This window comes from Mycteria americana, chromosome 16 (genome assembly GCF_035582795.1).
Source record: "Mycteria americana isolate JAX WOST 10 ecotype Jacksonville Zoo and Gardens chromosome 16, USCA_MyAme_1.0, whole genome shotgun sequence".
Lineage (NCBI taxonomy): Eukaryota > Metazoa > Chordata > Aves > Ciconiiformes > Ciconiidae > Mycteria > Mycteria americana.
Window position 1 is genome coordinate 14362729 of NC_134380.1, and position 19969 is coordinate 14382697.

General features: G+C 49.6%; 2 protein-coding genes across 2 annotated transcripts; both read right to left on the reverse strand.

The window, feature by feature from the left end:
- Nucleotides 1-398: 398 nt before the first annotated feature.
- Nucleotides 399-6189, reverse strand: MYADML2 (myeloid associated differentiation marker like 2). Its single transcript, XM_075518959.1, has 2 exons — nt 5568-6189; nt 399-4760 (listed from the first exon to the last, which is right to left on the reverse strand). The coding sequence occupies exon 2, from the start codon at nt 4335-4337 to the stop codon at nt 3429-3431; it is 909 nt and encodes a 302-aa protein (XP_075375074.1). The 5' UTR covers nt 4338-4760; nt 5568-6189; the 3' UTR covers nt 399-3428.
- Nucleotides 6190-9601: 3412 nt separating this feature from the next.
- On the reverse strand, nt 9602-19723 carry NOTUM (notum, palmitoleoyl-protein carboxylesterase). The gene is made up of 11 exons (XM_075518567.1): nt 19129-19723; nt 18596-18648; nt 18232-18327; nt 17027-17087; nt 16071-16129; nt 14473-14575; nt 13486-13677; nt 13128-13228; nt 12881-13028; nt 12184-12231; nt 9602-12073 (listed from the first exon to the last, which is right to left on the reverse strand). Exons 1-11 carry the CDS (start codon nt 19647-19649, stop codon nt 11767-11769), a joined length of 1689 nt encoding a protein of 562 aa, XP_075374682.1. The 5' UTR covers nt 19650-19723; the 3' UTR covers nt 9602-11766.
- Nucleotides 19724-19969: the final 246 nt, after the last annotated feature.

A 19969-nucleotide genomic window follows, 5' to 3' on the forward strand; every position in this document is an offset into this window, starting at 1 on the left:
CCCCGCCGTGTGGCTTCGCTCAAAGGTCCACAGTAACGGACTGTGAAGAGACGGAGACACTGTGAAATATGTCACTATAAAAACCAGGCACCAGCCAGTGCTTGTTTTCCTAAATGTAATCTTACCACACCGTTTTTGGTTTTTTCCCTCTCCTTTGGCTTTTTTCTTGCTCCTTTATTGACAGAAATAAATCTCAGTGTTATCTCCTGCAGATGAATGTTCCTAAACATTGTCTTTTGGGGAGACTGAATCCCAGTCTTCAGAAAAGGGAAAAAAAAAAGGACCAAACCAAAACCCAACCCATTAAAGATTCAGATTTTCTTATATATATTTTTTTTTTCAGGTTAGAATCCTCTAGGAGCTGCCTAGATTGGCTGCAAACACAAATCCGTAATTCTAAATGAATGCACGTATATTCTGACATAAGTTTACCAAAAGAGTATGATTGGTGTTTTAGGAAGCCTGTTTTGTGGCAGAAGACAAGTTACTTGATCATGATTTATTAAGGGGAAAGACAAGCTCTGGAAATAGAGGGGTTTTTAATTAACTGAATCATGACGGGGTTGGTTGTTAAAATCAATTAGGCAGATATGGGATGTTCTCTGTCTTAGATTGGGAAATCTCATAGTTTCCAATGGTTAGTGAGTGTTTTAACCACTGAAGCATGAGGTTTTGATTTTTTTTTTTCTCCTAAAAGAGTGGATTGTTGTCCACACAATCTTTTTTTGCCATTTTGACCATGCTAACATTTTTTGCTCAGTCTTTGGCTGGCAGATGAGAAAGCTAAATCTGAACACACTGTTCTTGGCAATGACTTGTCTTTCCACTCCTCCAGTCAGTGGTGTCATGATTTCCATGTTAAATTCTACTTCCTCCTTATTATGAAGGCACTAAATTTTACCCCCATTGTTTCCCGGTTACGTGTTTCTCTCAGGCCTTTCTTTATGCCCCTGGCCCTGTATAAGTTGCATCAACTTGTGTCATTAGCAGATTTTATCATATTCCTGCTAGTTGCTCCTACTTGGTGAGAAATCCTCACAGCAAAAAGCAAGCAAATGCATAGCAGAAAAAACGCGTTAACCAGCCGAGGAGTGTTTCGACAGGCTGCACGTGCAGCGTGTCTGTGGGGACCAGCGGCCCCTGCCCGTGGGGTGCCTGCCGCTGACGTCCCTCTCCCTGGCCCCTCAGAGCCACTCCGGGGTCTACAGGAAGGTGCTTCATAAAGCAATATTCCTGGTTTTGCAGGTTTGCATTTTGTAACGGAAGCCATGATGGTTCACAGTCACCGATATGATTTTCAGTGCTCTGTAATAACAAAAAGTAATTTTCAAGTGTGACACAGCTTAATTTGTCCAGGTTGACAGGTTTAAAAAGCATGCATCATAAATGCTCAAGGTTCCTTTTGTGTGCAGTGGCTCTCTGTACACTACCTCCTCCAATACAAAGGGATTTCTTTTCCCAAGTTAGCATTTCTTATTTGTACCACCCCTTAATTTGTTTGGGTAGCAAGAAATAAAGCACTCTAATATCCTGGCCCATATCTGTAGTAGGTAGCCTTGGGTCTTGTCCTAGAACAAGCTGGCCAGCCTCTTGTTGGACCATTATCTTCCAGACTTCCTGCCCTTCATGGGGACCTGGGGAAGAGAAAAAACCCTTGGAAGGCTGTTCAGTGCATTCCCTTTATCTGGATACTGATTCTTGACCTGTTTCATGGGCTAGTAATTCCCACTGCTAAAGGCTGGTTCTTACTCAGTAACAGAATTGTCCAACGCAATCTGTCCCAACAATTTTTTTCCCTTGCTTTTCAAACCCCATACAAAGCACTGATGAAAAGTAAGTTTCCTTCCTTTTTCCTGAGTGACTCTGCTACAAAGAATGTCGGTCAGAGGTCTCGGCCGTCTTGTGTATATACTTTTTTGGGGCTGCGTTCAGGCTTCATACATCAAAATAAATTGAGCTGTGTTTTCCGGCAGAAGGCAGAAGGGCTACGTCTGGTGAAATAAAAGCTTTGCGGAGAGCAAGATGAAAGTATACAAATCTCTGGAGATGTAGTGTGTAAGTCTGCCATTCAGCTTTATTTTAATTTGGTTAAAAAATAAATCTTGCTTCTGACAGTCAGCTACTTTAGATTTTAATCAAACCTATCTAGTCTGCATGCTTTCTGCACAAGTACTCAGGCTGCTTTGGTTTCTCGCTGGATCAGAAATGAAGAACATTTCTTCCTATTAAGCTTGAAATCTGAGCTATGCAATGTGGGACTTCAAAGTGAGTGTTTTGTCAGGGATGGGTCAGAGAAATGCAGCTCGTTGGTGACGCAAAGAGCTCGGGAATCCTAGCGCCTGATCTGGTCTGAGGCAGCGCTCCCAACTTGTTACCATTGTATGCAAGTTTTGTCGTGTCCCATCCCATCCGTGGGCCCCCCCCTCCCGCCCCAGTTTGGTCTTCTATGCAGCGCTGTGAGATCAGTTCATCTCTGCATCCCTTTCCCCCCTCCCCCCAGAACTTATCTTTAAGCTTCCAGAAAAAAAACTCTTGACATCAGTATAAAGAAATGGTGGCATGTGAACAGAGACAAAGCACGTGCCAAGGGACCTTCTGGTCCTGCTCAAGCGAGGATGTCAAGTTACACACTGTTATTTTGCATTCGGCTCTGTTCTGCACCCTGTTTCTTGGCAGTAGAGCCCTGATTTCGCAAATTTTCATTTCTGTAATGACTCGGTATTTGCTAAATAGGAATATCCCATGCTCCCCCCCAAGGTGCATGCTCAAGGGTATTCTTTTTCTGTGCTAAAGCGCAAAGGAGAGGAGAGGAAGGGAAAGGACTGGTAATCTTCAAAATACCATTACAGCTATAATGTTCTCAGAAACATCCTGACTGGAACTTCCCACACTTGCAAGCATTTCATGTCTCACCACACAGCCCAAACTAACCCAAACTTCGAGGGGTTGTTTTTCATCTCCAGAACTGGTGTTCCTTGATGCAGCTTTTAACTTTCCCACTTCCTGGGTAGTCACTTGATTACGGTTAAACGTTGGTAACAGTTTCAAAATCCTTGGTGTCTTTCCTAATATTTGGCTCAGTAATCCAGTAGCCTGCAGACCCACTGTGGCAGCAAGCCTTTCTGCCACCTGGAGACAAAAGGCCATTTTGCGTACTTTGAGCTGCATCGTTTCTTCGCTCTGGCACCAGGCGGCTGAGGCAGATGTCGAACGATGGGGGAGGTGGGCTTTTCCTAGCATCAGCTGCAGCCCACCCACTACAGGTCCTTACTTTCCCGGTCCAGTCAGTCTTGACCTCGAAGTTTGGTTGATGGTTCTTGCGCGCACGCCTGATCAGCGCCTCCCTTCTCCGCATCCTGTCCCCTGCTGCATCCCCGACTGCTGTTGGTTACGGCTCTGGGACGGCTTTGCAGCAGCAGACCCGCGTTTCAGAGGTGCGAGACAAAGCGGATGCGCTGGGAGTACGCCAGGTCCACAACATAGAGCAGCAGGTTCACGTAGGTGAAGATGGCAATCACCAGCTGGCTGTCCCAGGGGCACCTGCCCTTGGCGCAGAGGCCGGGGCGCTGCGGGGAGCCGTACTTGCTGTCGAAGCAGAACACCGGCCAGATGACCGCTGCGCTCACGTACAGCAGCACGGCCCCGAAGGTATACACGACCACGGAGCGCTCGAAGGGGAACCACAGCAAGGCGGTCTTACCTGTGACGCTGAAGGCCACCACCACCACTGTCACCACAAAGCAAAAGCTGTAGACGGCCACGCACCACTGCGTGGCCACGTATCTGCTGTGCTGGCTGTCGTTCACCAGCGCCCCAAAGATGATGCAGGCCACGAAGGCCTGCACGATTTTCAGGAGCCCGGAGACGGTGGCCATGTAGCTGGTGACTTGTCCCGGTTTTGCCCTGGTTAAGAACACCTCGGCGGCATACGCAACGAAGAGGAGGCCTGCAAAGACACTGGCTGCGATGCGGAAGTCTCTCACCTCACAGCCGATGGGGTAACAGCCAAGCTGGACAAAGTAGAGCGGGTAGATCACCGCGGCCGTGACGGACATGAGTGTGGCGAGCATGGCGAAAGCAGCAGTGAAGTTTCCCCAGGAAATGCTCAGGCAGCTGTGCAGATGTGTGAATTCGCAGGTGATGATGAAGACAGTGATGGCGAAACAGAAGGTCCAGACAAACATGCAGAAAGTGCCATATGCTGCGCTGAATCCCCCCCGGTGGGCTACGAGGCTGAACGTGGTGCATCCAAATGTCATCTGCAGCAAACGAGCTATTCCCACAGGGGATGTCACAGCAGCGGTGTTCAGATACGGCCCTCCCGTGCTCTCCATCATCTTTCCAGTCCAGCAGACAATGCACTTAAAGCCCCCCCCAAACGTCCTCTCAGGCTTTTGCTCCTTTGTCCTGAGTCACACCTGGTACTGGATCAGTAGAGCGGCAGCTCGAATCCCCGCCTTGTCTCTACCAGTATCGGTAGGTGCTCTGCGTGACGCTGAGCGTGCGTTTCTGGCAGCCTCTCAGCGCAGACTTGCTGGCTGCAGGGAGGTTACTGGCTGGCTCTGCCCACCAGCTGCAATCTCAGGGTGCCGCGATCAGCTCGCTCCGCTTTCTCGGGTCTGAAACCTGCCCCGTGTTCTGTCCTTTCACCATCTCCTTTCCCACATGATGGCTGAAAGGATTGCTTTCTCCCTGGAGGCTGACACTTATTCCATTTTAGCTCTGCAGCTGTAGCTCTCTGTTGAGCCGTTCGCAGGAACCTAGGAGTATAAATAGGGGCTATATTAATAGTTCTGGAATGAGTCCTGCCCCCCTCAACTGCCGTGAGGGGTGTTATTTAACACTGAAACTGCGAGCTCCATCAGACGCTCTTAATTGTCCTTCTGCTATTCCTCTAGAAATGTTTGGGTCACTGGAATGCTGCTGTTCTCCCAGCAGCCGCCCCACACCGTGGGGCTGTCTGTGGAAGCGGGCTGCAGAAACAGGAGCTCAGTCCTGCAGACGCAAGGCCCCCTGAGCAGGAGCATAAGCCCGAAGGCATCACAAGCCCTATAAAAGGATTTAGGCCAGGGGCTATGATAAAAGCTGACTCACTTTGCTCCATTTGATCTGGAGCAGTAATATATTTACCTGCTGTGAAAGGCCCTGCTGTGCTTTGAGCATTAGTGAGAGCACGTGGCTGTGAAGATTTTCAGCACCAGTCTTTACCATCTCCTTAAACTCTTCCCTGTCTCTGTTTTACTTATATGGGAACCAGTTATTCTTGTACCTCTGAACACCAAAACCAAATACAATTGTAAAAAAAAAAAAAAAAAAAAATAAAAAAAATTGCTTTGATATTCTTAGCTCTGTTTTGGAACACAGATTTCAATATATAGCATCAAACCCTCCCTCCTGTTGGACCAAAGCTTTCCCAGGTAGCCATTTTTGGTATACATTTCCCCAGACTTGGTCTCTACCCATAAGTCTCTTAATTCTAACTCTAAAAGCCCCAAAGAAAATCTCTAATGTAGTTTCAGAATGGGAAAAATTAAAAACACAACATAGTAGAAAAAATCCTCACTTACCTCATGGCAGCATTGCTGACTCCTCACCAGCAAACCAGCCCTCGCTGTGCTGGTCCCAGTATGGAAGCAGGATCATCCCAGGAGCTCTGCACAGCTGCAGGGAGTCAGCATGACCGAGGGCCAGCCCAGCCCAGAGCCTTAAAAGCGTTCTGAATGGTTCAAGGTAGTGATCAGCTGTCCCGAGAAAGTCTGTAACTTCCTATCTGGGAATTATAATCAACCCTCATGCTTGGTAACAATAATAATTGCTTAATATAATTGTTTTTTATTTGTATGTTAATGTAATGATGTGACACCCACCAATGAGTCGCCACAGGCAGTGCTAGATACTATAAAGAAGAGCTGACAAAAGAGAGCATCTGCTCCAATTTATGATCTTAGCATGCAGTTCTGGGGCAGCCTGGGTTTGTCCAGGTGAAGGATGCTGCTCCCCCTTCTCCCATGACCCTTCCTTGTGCTGTGGCTGAGGACTCAGACGGGCTGGTTTGGGGAGCTCAGACAGCTGAAAGCTCCCAGACTCCATGGAAGAATATCCATTCTCAGCAATTTGCTGCCTGCAAGGTCTGCTGGCACCAACGCTGCTGGCAGGCAGGACCACCACCTGGGATGTGCGACTGCAGCAGCTCATGCCTTTACGCGAGTCTCTGCTTGGATAAAGGCGATGCAGCACATCCAGTTTCTGGCTGCTTGTTCCCACCCCTCCACCCTCCTCCCTTGCTCTTACACATCTTGCCTACACAACTGCTCTGCGAGCTGGATCAGGATACTAATCTCCGATTTAAAAAAGAACAGCAGAAAACTTGCATCTGAGAGGGATTATGTTTAACCTGCAGTCATCACTGGTCTGATTTACACTGCAGATGTGCATGGTTGTATCCACACAGCAGTAGCATTGACAGACAGCAGCCAGGACCAGGGGATTGGACAGGAACTATTTAAGCTGGTATTGCTGCTGCAAGTCACTTGTGACCCAGCTGTGGCTTAAGACAAGACAAAAATGGAGACAGACATAGGTTATAGCAGGATTGTTTACGGTGAAAAGCAGTGGCTACAGCACTCCAGCAGCTCACAGCATTGTGTAGGCCAGGGATAACTTTACGGAATGATTCGTGTGCCAACAGTACAAATTTTGTGGATGTTAGATAAAATGTGCTTACCTTCAGCTTTGTCACCATCTTGTAACCTCAGTGTCTCTTTCACGAAAATCCCTTCCATTTTCCTTAAAAAGGCCTCTGGTGCTAAATGTAGAAAACCTGCATTCATTTGAGGTGGAAGTTCCACAATTAACATCACAACAACCAGGAAATGCAGCAAGAGAGCCAAGGAGCTCCAGGTGAACATGCTCTCACCCCGAGGTCTTGCCCTTCCTGACTCTATGTTAATCCTTCACCTCTAGCAGAAGTTTTCCAAACTTTACTGGCAGCATGTTACTGTCTGTATTGTGGCATGTCCTGTGAAACAGAGGGGCTGTGTTACAAGGCAAAGCTATTGCTGCTGTTGGACTCCCACCCATCTTGCCTGGGGACACTGCTTTCCTGTCCCTGTGCAGTCTCAGTACTCCATCAGTGATGCTCTGTTGCACCTAAACACAGCTGAAATCACACTCATCATTTTTCTTCTTAAGCCCTAGCAGGAGTCCCTCTAGATCCTGCCCCCCCAGCGCTCCCCACTGTAGCATTTGGCTTCAACTGTACAACACGGGCTACATGGGGTCAGCGAGGAAAAGTATATATACGAGTCAAGCGGCTGTACTGAACTCCATAGTGGCAGGAGAAGAGCCATCTTACAGTTTATAGCTGTGCTGGTTTTGGCTGGGATGGAGTTAATTTTCTTTACAGTAGCTAGTGTGGGGCTGTGTTGTGGATTTGTGCTGAAAACAGTGTTGATAGCACACTGATGTTTTAGTTGTTGCTGAGTAATGTTTGCACTAGTCAAGGACTTTTCAGCTTCCCATGCTCTGCCAGGCGCATGGGAAGTTGGGAGGGGACATGGCCAGGATAGTTGATCCAAACTGCCCAAAGGGCTATTCCATACCATGTGACATCATGCTCAGTATATAAAGCTGGGGAAGAAGAAGGAAGGGGGGACGTTCGGAGTGATGGTGTTTGTCTTCCCAAGTCACCGTTATGCGTGATGGCGTTATCCTGCTTTCCTGGAGATGGCTGAACACCTGCCTGCCCATGGGAACAAGTGAATTAATTCCTTGCTTTGCTTTGCTTGCGTGCGCAGCTTTTGCTTTACCTATTAAACTGTCTTTATCTCAACCCTCGAGTTTTCTCACTTTTACTCTTCCAATGCTCTTCCCCATCCCACTGGGGGGGAGTGAGCGAGCGGCCCTATGGTGCTTAGTTGCCAATAGCCCACTGTGTTATTGCTTACACCGTAACTTGCTGCATCACCTCCTGCCTGATGAGGGGACCAATGCACTCACGAGCAGAGAGCAAGGGGACGCTCCATGTCAAGGCACACTTGAGGACAACTGCTTGCAAGGCCCTGGTGCCACAGGCTGATCATCACAATCCCCCCCAGCTGCCCTGCACGCTGTGACGCAGTGGTGATGCCGGGGCTCAGAGCAGAGCTGGTCCCGCTGCCGGGCTTCTGCTTCCCATGAGAAATGGTGCCACTCTGGAGAGACCTCGGCACCGGGGGGGGGGGGCAGTGCCGGCAGAGGGCAATGGTCCCCAAAATGGACAGTGGGCAGGAGCAGTGCACCAGATGGACCACTGCCTTCTGCCGGGGTGTTGGGTTTGAATGTGCAGGTCTCCGGCTTCTGTGGATCCCCAGGGCCTGCGGGTGCTGCCAGCAGTCACATTTCCCAGCATCATACAGGTGCACTGCCACAGCACTAAAATTTTCTTTTCACTTTAAAAACATGTAAGCAGGTATCAGATAGAAGGTCATGAATTAGAAACCCACAGCTTGTTGCACTGCTCCTTTGAGACCCTGTTCTGCTGATCTGATCGCTGTGGAACTGAGGAAGCAGCAGCAACAGCAACGTTGTCCCACTGCTCCTACCACCCTCTTGCAGTGTTTTCGCAGTAATGACACTGCCTCCACATTGCTCGTCCAAGGAATGGGGCACCTTTCCCCAGAACAGCCCTTCTGTGCCTTTCCTCTCTCCAGCGTGGCACTTCTTCCTTGCAGCTGCCCTCAGTCCAGCACGGAGCTCCAGCCAGTAAGACTGGCAGAAGGCAATTGTCCATGGTCTTCACTGCATCGCGGCTGGGTTTGGTGCACGTTACTTGATCAGATCTGCGGTTCTCCTCCGTGAGGGCTTAAGAGTGGGTTATCTGGGTAAGATTTAGTTTCTCCCAGGCCCTGTGTATTAGCAGTGCCTCCTGCAGTGAAGAGAGGGACAGGGTCTACCCTCCAGCTCATGACTGAAACTGCTTACGTGCCTGATGCCCAAGTCTGGACCTGTAGTCATGCAGTGCAAATCCATACAGTCTGCTATCAGCTTTTGACTTCTTGGTTGCATTTTAATTCTGGCTCATTCATGTGATGCTTTTGGAGACAATTTTTCCCTCTCAGAGGGAAAGCGTCTCATCTAGTCGTAAGATCTGAGAGTACAAACACATGGTACTGAATTCTTCCAGTCTTGCCCTTTTTGCCACTGGCTTCCACACAGCAGATGTCACTGGGGATGAACTTAGAAGTGCCAGCTTCACAAAGGCTTCGGAAAATTATATTTATTGCACAAGTACAACAAGTATAGAGCTGGAAATGACTTCCTGGGTTACAGATTCCAGTTTCCAGCTACGACTTGCAACCACATTGTATAATTTTTCTAATAAATTAGCCAAGTTCCCCTTTAAAAATATTTTTGAGACTTCTCCCCATTACACATTTTAAAAGACTGTTGCAGAGGCACACTAAGCTAAAAGAGTGATCCCTGACTCCCAGAGATTTTTTCGTGTGCTCACAAGGAAAATATCCCGTCTAAACACTCTTTGCCTTTTAGAAATTAACCTTTGAATTAACATTTTAGATATACAGGTAACCAGCTCTGCAAAAAGTATTCCAAACTTCAACTGTGGTATTTATAATTTACTGTTTCCTAGTAGAAATACATCACTGGGCACAGCCTAAGGCACTTGCCCTATCTACAGGTGCATCATCTTGTGTATAGCCATCCTGCAAACAACAACTGATACGCACAGCAGCTTCCTTTGGTGCCCAACTGATGCACTAGTGCACAGCAGCAATTCTGGCTACGGCTCACGTACCAGCACTTTGACTGACTCCATGTGACTCCAGCCCTCAAAGGAATCCCATCTTCCTGTATGCTTTTCCAACTGTTGTCTGTATTGAAGAAGCCTCTCAACTTAGTGGCATGAGAAATGCAGTCAGAACAATTTTACTTTTATACCCAAGTCATTAAAACATAAAGAATATCAGTAATCCCTAGACTGATCATAGGGAAACTCCACTGATAGTTTTCCCGCATTTCAGTTCTACTGGGAGCACCATTCATTTTCTCTTTAGCTACTTTTTTTATCTTAAATGTGTACTAACCCCATCTTGCACAGCAGGACGGTTAATCTCCTGTGTGGTACTGCCCAACTGTTTGCCGAAGTCCATGAAAGGTAACTGAACATGAAAGGTAACTGAATGGCTGTGGTTTTGTTCATTTTGGGGTTTACTCACCTAAGACAGTGGATCTTACAAATAGCACTACCATTTTAATCTGACAAGACCTATCTTGAAAGTGCATGGAATTTTTCTAAAATTAGGCCCTAATTTTCTGTGGCGTACACATTGTGTAACCATTTACACAAGTGCAAGCAAATGCAAAGTTGGTATCAAGAACTTCTGCAGAATGGATGTAAATTCTGCTCCTTGTGCAGGTTTGTCTAGGCCAGCTGCAGTACACTACAGCATAAAGCTTTTCTGCAACTGCCGGTGTGTCCTCCCCCCTAAGGAAGGGTCTCTCCTCTCCCCAGCTTCAGTCACACATTCCTGATCCCTCCCTTGTTCTCCTCCCATCACCATCAAAGGGGATTGTCTATGTTCTGAGGTGGGTGTGTCTGCAAATGACTTAGAAGAATAGAAATATGTTGGTGCTTGTCTTGTGTTCTCTGCCTTTTATGTTCCAAATGCTCCCCATTTTAAGACAGGCCAGACGGTCTGATCCAACATTTCTCTCACTAGAATAGAGGCCTTTGCTGCAAAACCAGATCTTCCTGCATCTTAAAATGCAGTGCCCTGGAATACCTGGCAAATCACAGTCAAGCTGAAAATGCTGTGCAAGTATGCAAACATCAGATGCTGGGTGAAAATCTCTGTACTTAGACCTCATATTACGACCTCTTCAACAGAGAAACAAGGACAAAGCATACTGCAAGGGGAACACAGAAGTCTAATTAATACAAAATGTCAATACCACCCTCAGCCCTCTCCCAGGCACAAGTGATCATAAGGATAACCCATCCAAATGAGCAGCATATACAACTTTACAAAGACATATGTATGGTTCTCTGGTCAGCCCTTATAAATAGCGTTTTACATATTAAAATAAATATGTCCACGTTGCCAAAGTAGCAAGAGGTTTCTTCGTTATTTAAAAAAAATATGTTACAAAACAATATCATTTCTATTTCTTGCTTAGTTTAAAAAAAGTAATTAAAAAAGTCATTTTATAAAATAATATGAAAGTAAATTGAGTACAAGAGTGTCCATCCCTAGCACATGTCCTGGGTTTGTACGTTTTGACTCATCATGAGATGCTGACCTCCAGGAAGTCATGTAATCATTCCTTCACTTCTAGTTGGACAAAAGAAATCCAGTGCTTGCTTTTTTCACCACTTGTATCAAGTCTATGATGTAAAATTCATGGCAAGGGAAGAAGTTCTAGATCTGGGGAAGGTTCGCATGGCTGCTATTTATGGCTTTGCTACTCCCTGTACCAGATTGCCTTGTGTAACACAGGAAGAGGAGGTGACTAGCCAAAACTGAGCCCTGGAGTTTGGAGGTAACAAGTTCCAGTCAAATAGTGTAAGCAAGAAATTGCCTTTTTTTTTTTCCTTGACACATCCTAAGTGTGCAAGAGTGTGGGAGCACATGGGTGTGTACAGGTTTGAGCATGCATGGGTGTGAGCGTGCATCTGCCTGCATGAGTGCAAGGAAGAAGATTAGAAAGTGTTGGAGAAGGGCTTAGAGTCTCCTGATGTAACCTCTCTGCCCCTCTAAAGACCCCTTCCTAGCTACCACTGCTGAGCATCCCCAGCAGTTTACTGGGCTCCAGGCCCTGTTGCTGTGCCATCTTCTGAACATCAAAACCCATGTGCATGAGAAACTGGATCACATTCATCTCCTGCCCTGTGAACTGGTCCCTGATAGTGGGGCATGAGGGGTTGCAGTGAGGCCACGGACAGCTGTCAATCAGATGAATCGGGCAGCCTTTCAGAGGGGCCTTCCCATTTTTGTTGCTCTCATGTAGGCTCCGATCCCAACAGTGCAGGGCACGGGGTAATGATGTCCCCTTCACCTGGATGTCTGTCCAGTGACTGAAAAGACAAACCGTACAGATTGTATCAGACGGGTCAGGCTGTCGGAACTGGTTAATTCCCCTACCGTTTCCCTGTTGACCTTTCATAGAATCTGCAAAAGCACTCACTTGCGTGTAATGATCTCATGAGACAAACAGGCAGGAGCAAAGCTAGCACTAAAGGAAAAAAGGAAACATGGATTAGGTCTTGGAAGGACAAAGTAACTCCTGCTAAATAGAACCTTCCGGACTAGGTAGATGGGGAAATTTTTGCTGTCCCTGGCAAGATTTTTAGAAACATGACTATCATGATATAAAATCCAGCTGGACTGGAAAGCATCCAGAAGAAAAGGGGTTCCATCCTGCCTAACAGTGCACATTTGCAACAAGAGACTCCTGAATACCTGCTCTAGTATGAAGCAAGTAAGGCACATTAATGGTTCCTCCTCTGTAGTCTCATCAACTCTCTGGATGTTTTATGATCAGTACTTTTTAAAACATCCCTGTGAGGTTAATGGCTGCGCAATGGCAAGGAGTCTCAGACCTCACCTTGGAGGTAGGAAAGAAAAAAACCATGTTCCTATTGATAACAAAGGGTAGCTGATAATTGTGAAGCTGGAAATTACTTTGCACTTACATCTACACTTACATCTACACTTCTGCAAAGGCAGAAATGAAAAAGGCACAATTCTTGATGTAGATAAACTAATAGTTACCAAATTTACAACACTTGTTTCTGCAGAGATCTGAGAAATGCAGCTAGGATACTGGATAAGAATGCCTCCTAGAAATAAATGTGCCAGGTTTTCCTCAATGAAATACTTACGTCACATCCTTCAAGGTGTTTCTCAGCTCCCTACCCAGATTCTGGATGTAGAGCCACTGCCCTTCCTGAACAGGCTGGCCAGTGAGGTGTACATTGTCTACAGTAAGCTGGGCCTCATCAAAGAGCCATTGGACAACAAAGACTGGACCTAGGAAGACAAAAAATTTGGAAAAGGGATTGCTCTAAGTTAGCTGCGGACACAGAGGAAGCCCTAGAATCCATTTTATGTCTCTCCTTTGATACTTACATCGAAGCGTGGGGTAAATCTTATATCCAAAAAAGCAATTCCATTCCTCTCCCTCTTTAAACTGCAGCTTACAGCGTTCAGGAACAATACCATTCCAATACCTAGAAGACAAAGCAGTAGACAATAGGCAGTAACAGAATGGAAGGCACAGCACAATCTCAACAACAGCCTGTCCATATCCCAGTCTATTTCTGTTCTGATTATAGCTCCAACTTACTGACACCAGAGTTCTTTCTTGGCTACGTTGTCCCATCAACACATTTTAGAGCATCTACACTTGCACGCATTCTTTTGCATGTCTAGATTTTAAATTCTTGACTTTTCCTATAAAAGTGTACTTTAGAGCATCTGATTGTACCTTATTCCTCTTCTGATGGCTTCTGTTGGAGCGCACGTTATGGTATCAATACAGTCAGTTCTGCGATATTGTTTATTATCCAGGAACCATCCAGAATCTGCCAAGCCTCGAACCTGAATCCCTTGATAACCCATCTCCTCCAGCTGCTCTGCCACTCGATCCACGTTCAGGAGCACTCCTGTCCCTCCAGCACTGCAACAGTAATGTTAATACTGCAGTCATGAAGCACACACAGCTATTAAACGGCTGGCTAGCATACATATCCTCTCACAGCAGTGACACTCTATATAAACAACTTCATCTATCCGCAGGACAATCCACTACTAACTTGGCAGTCACCACGTTATTTCCTTGCTTTGCAAAACACTCAGAAATAAAGCCAGTGCTGAGAATAACAAACTGATACCTCAGAAACCAAATCCTGTTCTTATTCTTTCTTCTGGGAGATATATATGCTTTATATCATTTGCAAGGGTTTGCCTGCTCAAAAACTGAAAGAATGTGAAGTGAGACAAATTCACCCTTTGCAACTTCTGTACCCTGTGTGACATAGGCTGGCTGAACCATAGCTTTGCACAACATAGCACGATTCAGAGCACCTGCGTTGGGCAAGTCTGATTTTTCAATTCAGACGGCCTGAATCTATTCACAAGAGGCATGTGTCTCATCGTGTGGGCCAACAGGAGCCAGCATTCTTGATGTAGGGAAGAATGAACACATTCCCTCCCTCTTGCAAAGCTTTACCTTGTTCTTATTTTCTCCATTTTCTCATAAGTGTGCCTGGACCAAAGGCTGAGAAAGTAATACTATATCATCCCCTGTTGTACCACTTAAAGGAGAAAACTGAGAAGAGATACAGTGTTTGCTGTGTTAGTCTTACTGTACTCCTAGAAGAAATTTTTCAGGAGGTGCTGAGACCTCCTCCCTAACAGCTTTCTGCTGTGGAAATCTCCTGTCTTCACCACAGGAAATCTTGTAGATACCTACCTGCTCCCTGCTAGCAGCAACACTTTTGCAGTGCTAAGACCTTTTCCCACCAGCTCCTTTATAACCTCCTGAATGATCAGCGCTCCCATGAAGGCATATTCATCTGGAAGAGATAGCTCAGCGTCAACAAAACTGTTTCCTGTCCGGACTAAGACTTTTGCTTCCTCTCCACAAATGCTTAAAACCGTATGAAGGGATTATGAACCTAAAACCAGGCCCATTTTGTCCACCCGTATTAAGTACATCTAAGAAGAGGTACTCCTCCCCTCCACCCCTGTACAAAACTTGCTTCCCTGAAAGAAAGTGAATAGAGAGTGAACAGAATACACAATAACACAAGCACACCTTCCTGCAACAGTGCTTAGGAATTGGTAAACTTGGAGAAGGCAAACAAGGGACCCTTTCTCTATACCTGAGGAATAGGCACACCTTCCTACCATCTGGAATCTCAGTTCCAACTTACTGCATCCCTTTTTTCCCAATTCATAAAGCCAATTCAGACAAGCAATGTTTCACAAAATGTTACACCTACGTAGCCTACTACTTCCTTGGCACCACCAAAAGGCAGCCACGTTTGTTGAAGTGCAACTGCTTCATAGGAACAATCATAAGAAGCCATGATGAAGTGAAAAGATCCCTTACTGTGACAAAAAGTGTACCTGTGGTATCCACAAGTGGTCAGTTTCTCAGTGAATTAGCTGGCCATCCACTGTATCAGTGGGGCAGTTCGTGAAGAGAGACATCAAGTGACACAATGTGTGGTTTAAGGTCAGAACTCACAGACCAACTCAAAGAAAAGCATTAACCTTCTGCCTTTTCAGTGCCACAACATGGAGAATCTTAGGCCAAATTCTTTTGTTCACAGCGGTGTATCCTCAACAGTAATTCCATTCTGGTCAAAGACAACTCTTCATGAACAAATGAGAGGAGAACTAAGCCCCTGGTGTTTCTATAGACATTACTGCACTCAGACACCAATCCTGCTTAAGTTGGGAAACCCAGAGAAGTACACGAGGTAGAACAATTCATTTGCATGAAATCCAGCTTAATCTGGAAGAGGACTCCTTTAAGCAGACTCCCAGACTTCCGTCATCATCAAAATGATAGCCAATGGCAATGCATGTATTAAGATGAACTATTCTTCATTTCCCAAAGAAACCTCCAGACAGCTTTAGCCTGACACATGATGGCTCCTTTCAAAGGCCAAATATCCTCCTGATAGAAGTCTGAAACTAAATTCACTCCACTTGCCTCTCAGATCAGCAAAGCCAAAGTCGCATGCAACAAACCATGGTTCCTCAGCTACACCATTTAATTTGCTGTGTACTGAAACCTGGAGATTCATCTAAAAGGAATTTCGTTCCTCTAATCCTTGCATACTGCATCAGTGTAACATCTCTGCAAGCAGTGGCTCTGAACTATGTCAAAACAGCCTGAGCTAAAGAGATCAGGATGTTTTATCTGGAAGTAGCTTGATATTCTTTCCTGCCCTTCAGCAAGAAAAAGCCTGTTCTTCATTCACATAATTTCACAGAAGTCTGGCCATATCCTTTAATGTGTGATGTCTGGGGCAGCAACAGCCCATCAGCAACACTCACTTTTCTCAGACTTGGAAGAGGCACCACTCCAAACATCACTTGAGCAATAAGGGATGAATCTGTAAGAGAGAGTTGTGTGAGTACTGATGTTCCTTTGACACGCAAGGAGGGGTGAGGGTAGGGTCAAGTAACTGGAAGAAAATTAAACCCTGGGGCGGGGAAAAGGGAAGAGTTTCTTGTCCAGTTAGACAACTTACCTTCTTGCACACCAAGTGACTATTATAACTGTCTTGAATTTTCTCCTGAACACTGGTAGTTTTACTGAGTTAAATCAATAAATAATGTGTCTTTTATCAATCTAATTGAAGCACTGCGCTCAGTGGACAGAACGATGGGCCAAGATTTTGCTCTTGGCTGTCCCACTGATACGGTGGATGGCCTGCCACAAGGAAACTCTCTGTGCTTCAGTGTTGCACATGAAAAATGAGAAGACCTTGTCAAAGCAGTGTAAATGCTGACTGCAACCACTGGAGGTTTTTGCAGGAATGAAGTTATCTTCCCATTTTTGTCTCCGGCTTGCAGAATGCAAATTAACATCCCTCTCTTCTGCTTTTCCCTCCTATACAGATGCATATATAAACCGGTGTCTTTCTCATTTCTCTTCTTTGAGCTAGAAGAGCTGCTCCAGATTCCTCTCAAACTGGCAGATGTGTAACATACTATCAGCCCACCACTCACAACAGTATTTGCCACCTCAGGTATTTGAGTAGGCTCTCTAAGCTATCCCCAGTGTTTCTTCATTGGATCACCCCACAACTCCAAGGAGACCGGACTTAAATTTCTCCAGACCTCGCCAGCGCTACTTGTTAGAGAGCTGAACTAGAACAAATGAGGAAACATACAGTTTCCTCTCTCAAGTGTTAGTCTTAATCTCTCTTTGTAGCACTCTTGCTAGCCTAAAAGGCAGGAGATGCTGTTTAAGTATAAACCTATTTCCCTTCGTTGTCCCTCCTTACACCATGTTTGCATTCCACCAGTGGGGATTTTCTTCTGGCTGTGATGACAGGATCCCAGTTCCTGCAGATGGGCACAAAGAAACAAGAAATGTACAGATGACAGTCTATGACTTCAGAGGAACCGTATGAGCCTCATGCAGGATCTCTGACCACACAAAAAACAAACATCCATGATGAAAAACATTGGTAAGGGAAGTGGAAGGAACATTTCTAAACTTGCCCTTAGGCAGATGTGACTTTCAGAATTCGATTCATGCTAGAGATGAAGCCTGTCTAGAAGCCTCTGGCAGCACAGAAAAGAACCTGTGACACATACTGAAAATTAAGCACTTCCCCAAAAAAACAAATCCTAGCAGGTGAATTCCAATATATGCAATTATAAGAGCTGTGTGAATGACACAGGCTTAGGCATTCAGAAAGCTGGAGCATAAGCAGCAAGAATGAAGAGAGAAGCTCAACATTCCTGTGCTGACTCAGGAGCTGGTGGTCCAGAGCGTGGGTATCCGGGGTGCTAATTCCACCTCATGCGTGCCACTGGAAGACGCTACAAATACTTTACGTATGCACCAAATGTATGCTTTCACGCTGAGAATAGTTGGTTAAGCGATGTCATGCAATTGTGAATGGGGAAAAGGTGGAACCACACAGCTCCAGGTAAAAGCCCCGGCAGCTGATCTGCTTTCTCCCTGTGCACACGGGGCCAGTCCTACCACAGGCAGACGCACGCACCCAGTGTGGCGTGCAAGAAAGCGCATCTGTCCTGACAAACAGATTAAGAGGCCCAAGAACCGTTCTTCTGACAGGATTAAGAGGAACACAAAGACTCTTTAAAGACCAACAAAACTAAACCACAACTCTTGAAGACCCCAGCAGGTCTGTCAGCACACGCATACATTTAAAATAAAGAGAGCACACTGGCCAGAGTTCAAAAGGCCAGCGCTGTCTACCAGTGATGACCGTACGTCCGAATGCATGTGCGCATCTGCGCTTTTCTAACTTTTCCAGAGAGCGGAGAAGCACGGGTGTTTGGCATCCTCTCGCAGGAGCGAGCGTCCGTGCCCGTGACGCTGCGCTAGTGCCGGGGTGGGAGCGCTCAGGCGGCAGCGACCACGCGCCTGCGAGGATGCCGAGGCCGCGGGCGGCTGCCCCGGCCTGGCCCTGCTTCCTGGGGGGCTGTCCCCACGGGGCAGAGGGGGACGACTCACCCACTCGGGTCGCGGGCCACTCCCTGGAGCTCATCAGCCTCCGCATGGTGTCGTAGCGGGTGTCGCAGTTCTCCCTGTTGAAGCAGTACCACCCTCCTGGTGAGGGGAAGAGAGGGGTCAGCCGCCCCGCCGCCCTGCCCAGCGCCGGCAGCTGGGTCCGCGGGCTGGGGGCCGGGCCGCGGCGGGCAGCCCCCGAGGGGCGCGGGCACGCAGGGGCCGGGGGGCCGCGGGCGGCCGGGGCAGAGCGGGCGACGGCCGAGGGGAGGCGGCCCGCGGGGGCCGGGGGCAGCCGCGGGCCGCCTCCCCTCTCCCGGCCCCCGCCCGGCGCGGGGCGGGGGGGGGACGACGAGGCGCCGACGCTCACCTTCCAGGAACAGGAGCCACCGCCGACTGCCCTTGGACTCCTTGAGGTAGTAGCTGAGGACAGACAAACAGGAGGCGGCGCGGCGTTGGCGGGAGCCGGGCCCGACCGCAGCGCTTTGATGCCCGCCGGGCCGGGGCGCCGGGGCTGCGCCGAGTGTTTGGGCACGGCGGCGGAACGGGCGCCGGCGCTCGCGCCCGCCAAGACAAGCGCCTCGGGCCGCCGCCGCCGCCGCCGCCGCGCGGGAGGCGCTCGCTGCACCTGTCGCCACCGCGCCGCGCGCCGCCGCGCGGTGGCGCCACAGCCCTCGGGGCCGGGGCGGGGGGAGCGCGCGGCGGGCCGGGGCCGGGGCTCGGGGAGCGCGCGGCGGGCCGAGGCCGGGGCCGCGGCCGGGGCCGGGGCGGCGGCGGGGGCCGCGACGAGGCGCCGGCGGGCGGCGCGGGGCAGTCCCGGGGCGGCGCGCGGCCGGGGCGCCGGCGGGGCGCCGTGCGGGCCGGGGCCGGCGGGGCGCGGCGGGGCGCGGCGCGGGGACTCACCCGGCCGGGCTGCCGTCGTTGCAGGTGACCGAGGCGTTGTGCAGGAGGTGCAGGCGCAGGTCGTGCGGCAGCGCCTGGGCCGAGCAGGGGTACAGCGACTGCGCCAGGCTCTTGACCTGCGCCATGAAGCTGTCCATGTTGCCCTCTACGGCGGTGAAGTCCAGCGGGAAGCTCTCGGCCGCCGCCGCCGCCGCCTCGCTGCGCTCGCGGGCCGCCGGGCCCCGCCGCCGCCAGCCCTTCCTGCCCTCGCCGCCGGGCCCGGCGTGCAGCAGCCCCAGCAGCAGCAGGAGGTGCACGGCCGCCGTGCCCATCGCCGCCCGCCGCCACCCGCCGCTCGCCGCGGCGGCAGCCAGCCCCCGCCGGCGGGCAGCGCCGCCCGCGATCCGCCGCGCCCCGCCGCGCCGCCCGCGGGGACGGGGGTCGGCGGCGGGCGGCGAGGGCGAGGGCAGCGCCGGCGGCGCGGGCTCGGCGGCGCGGCTGCCGGCGCAGGAGCCCGCCGCCCGCTCCCAGGCGGCGAGCATGACAGAGGGGCACGGAGTGCGCGGGGAGCGCGCCGGGGGCGCCGCCAGCCCGGGCGCCGCGTGGGGCAGCAGCCGGCCAGCCCCCGCCCTGCCCTGCCCTCCGCCCCCTCGGAGCGAGGCGGAGGGAGCGGGGGGTCTGCGCCGCGCCGCACCGGCACGGCGGGCCGCTCCGTCGGGGCGCGCCCCGCGCCCGCCGGCGCCGCCATCGCCGCCCCTGCCGGCGCCGGGGCCGGGGCCGCGGCCGGCGGCGCCCGCCAGCCTCGCCCGCAAGGCGGCGGGGGCACGGGGCGGCCTCTGGCCGGGGCCGGCGGTGGGGGTCG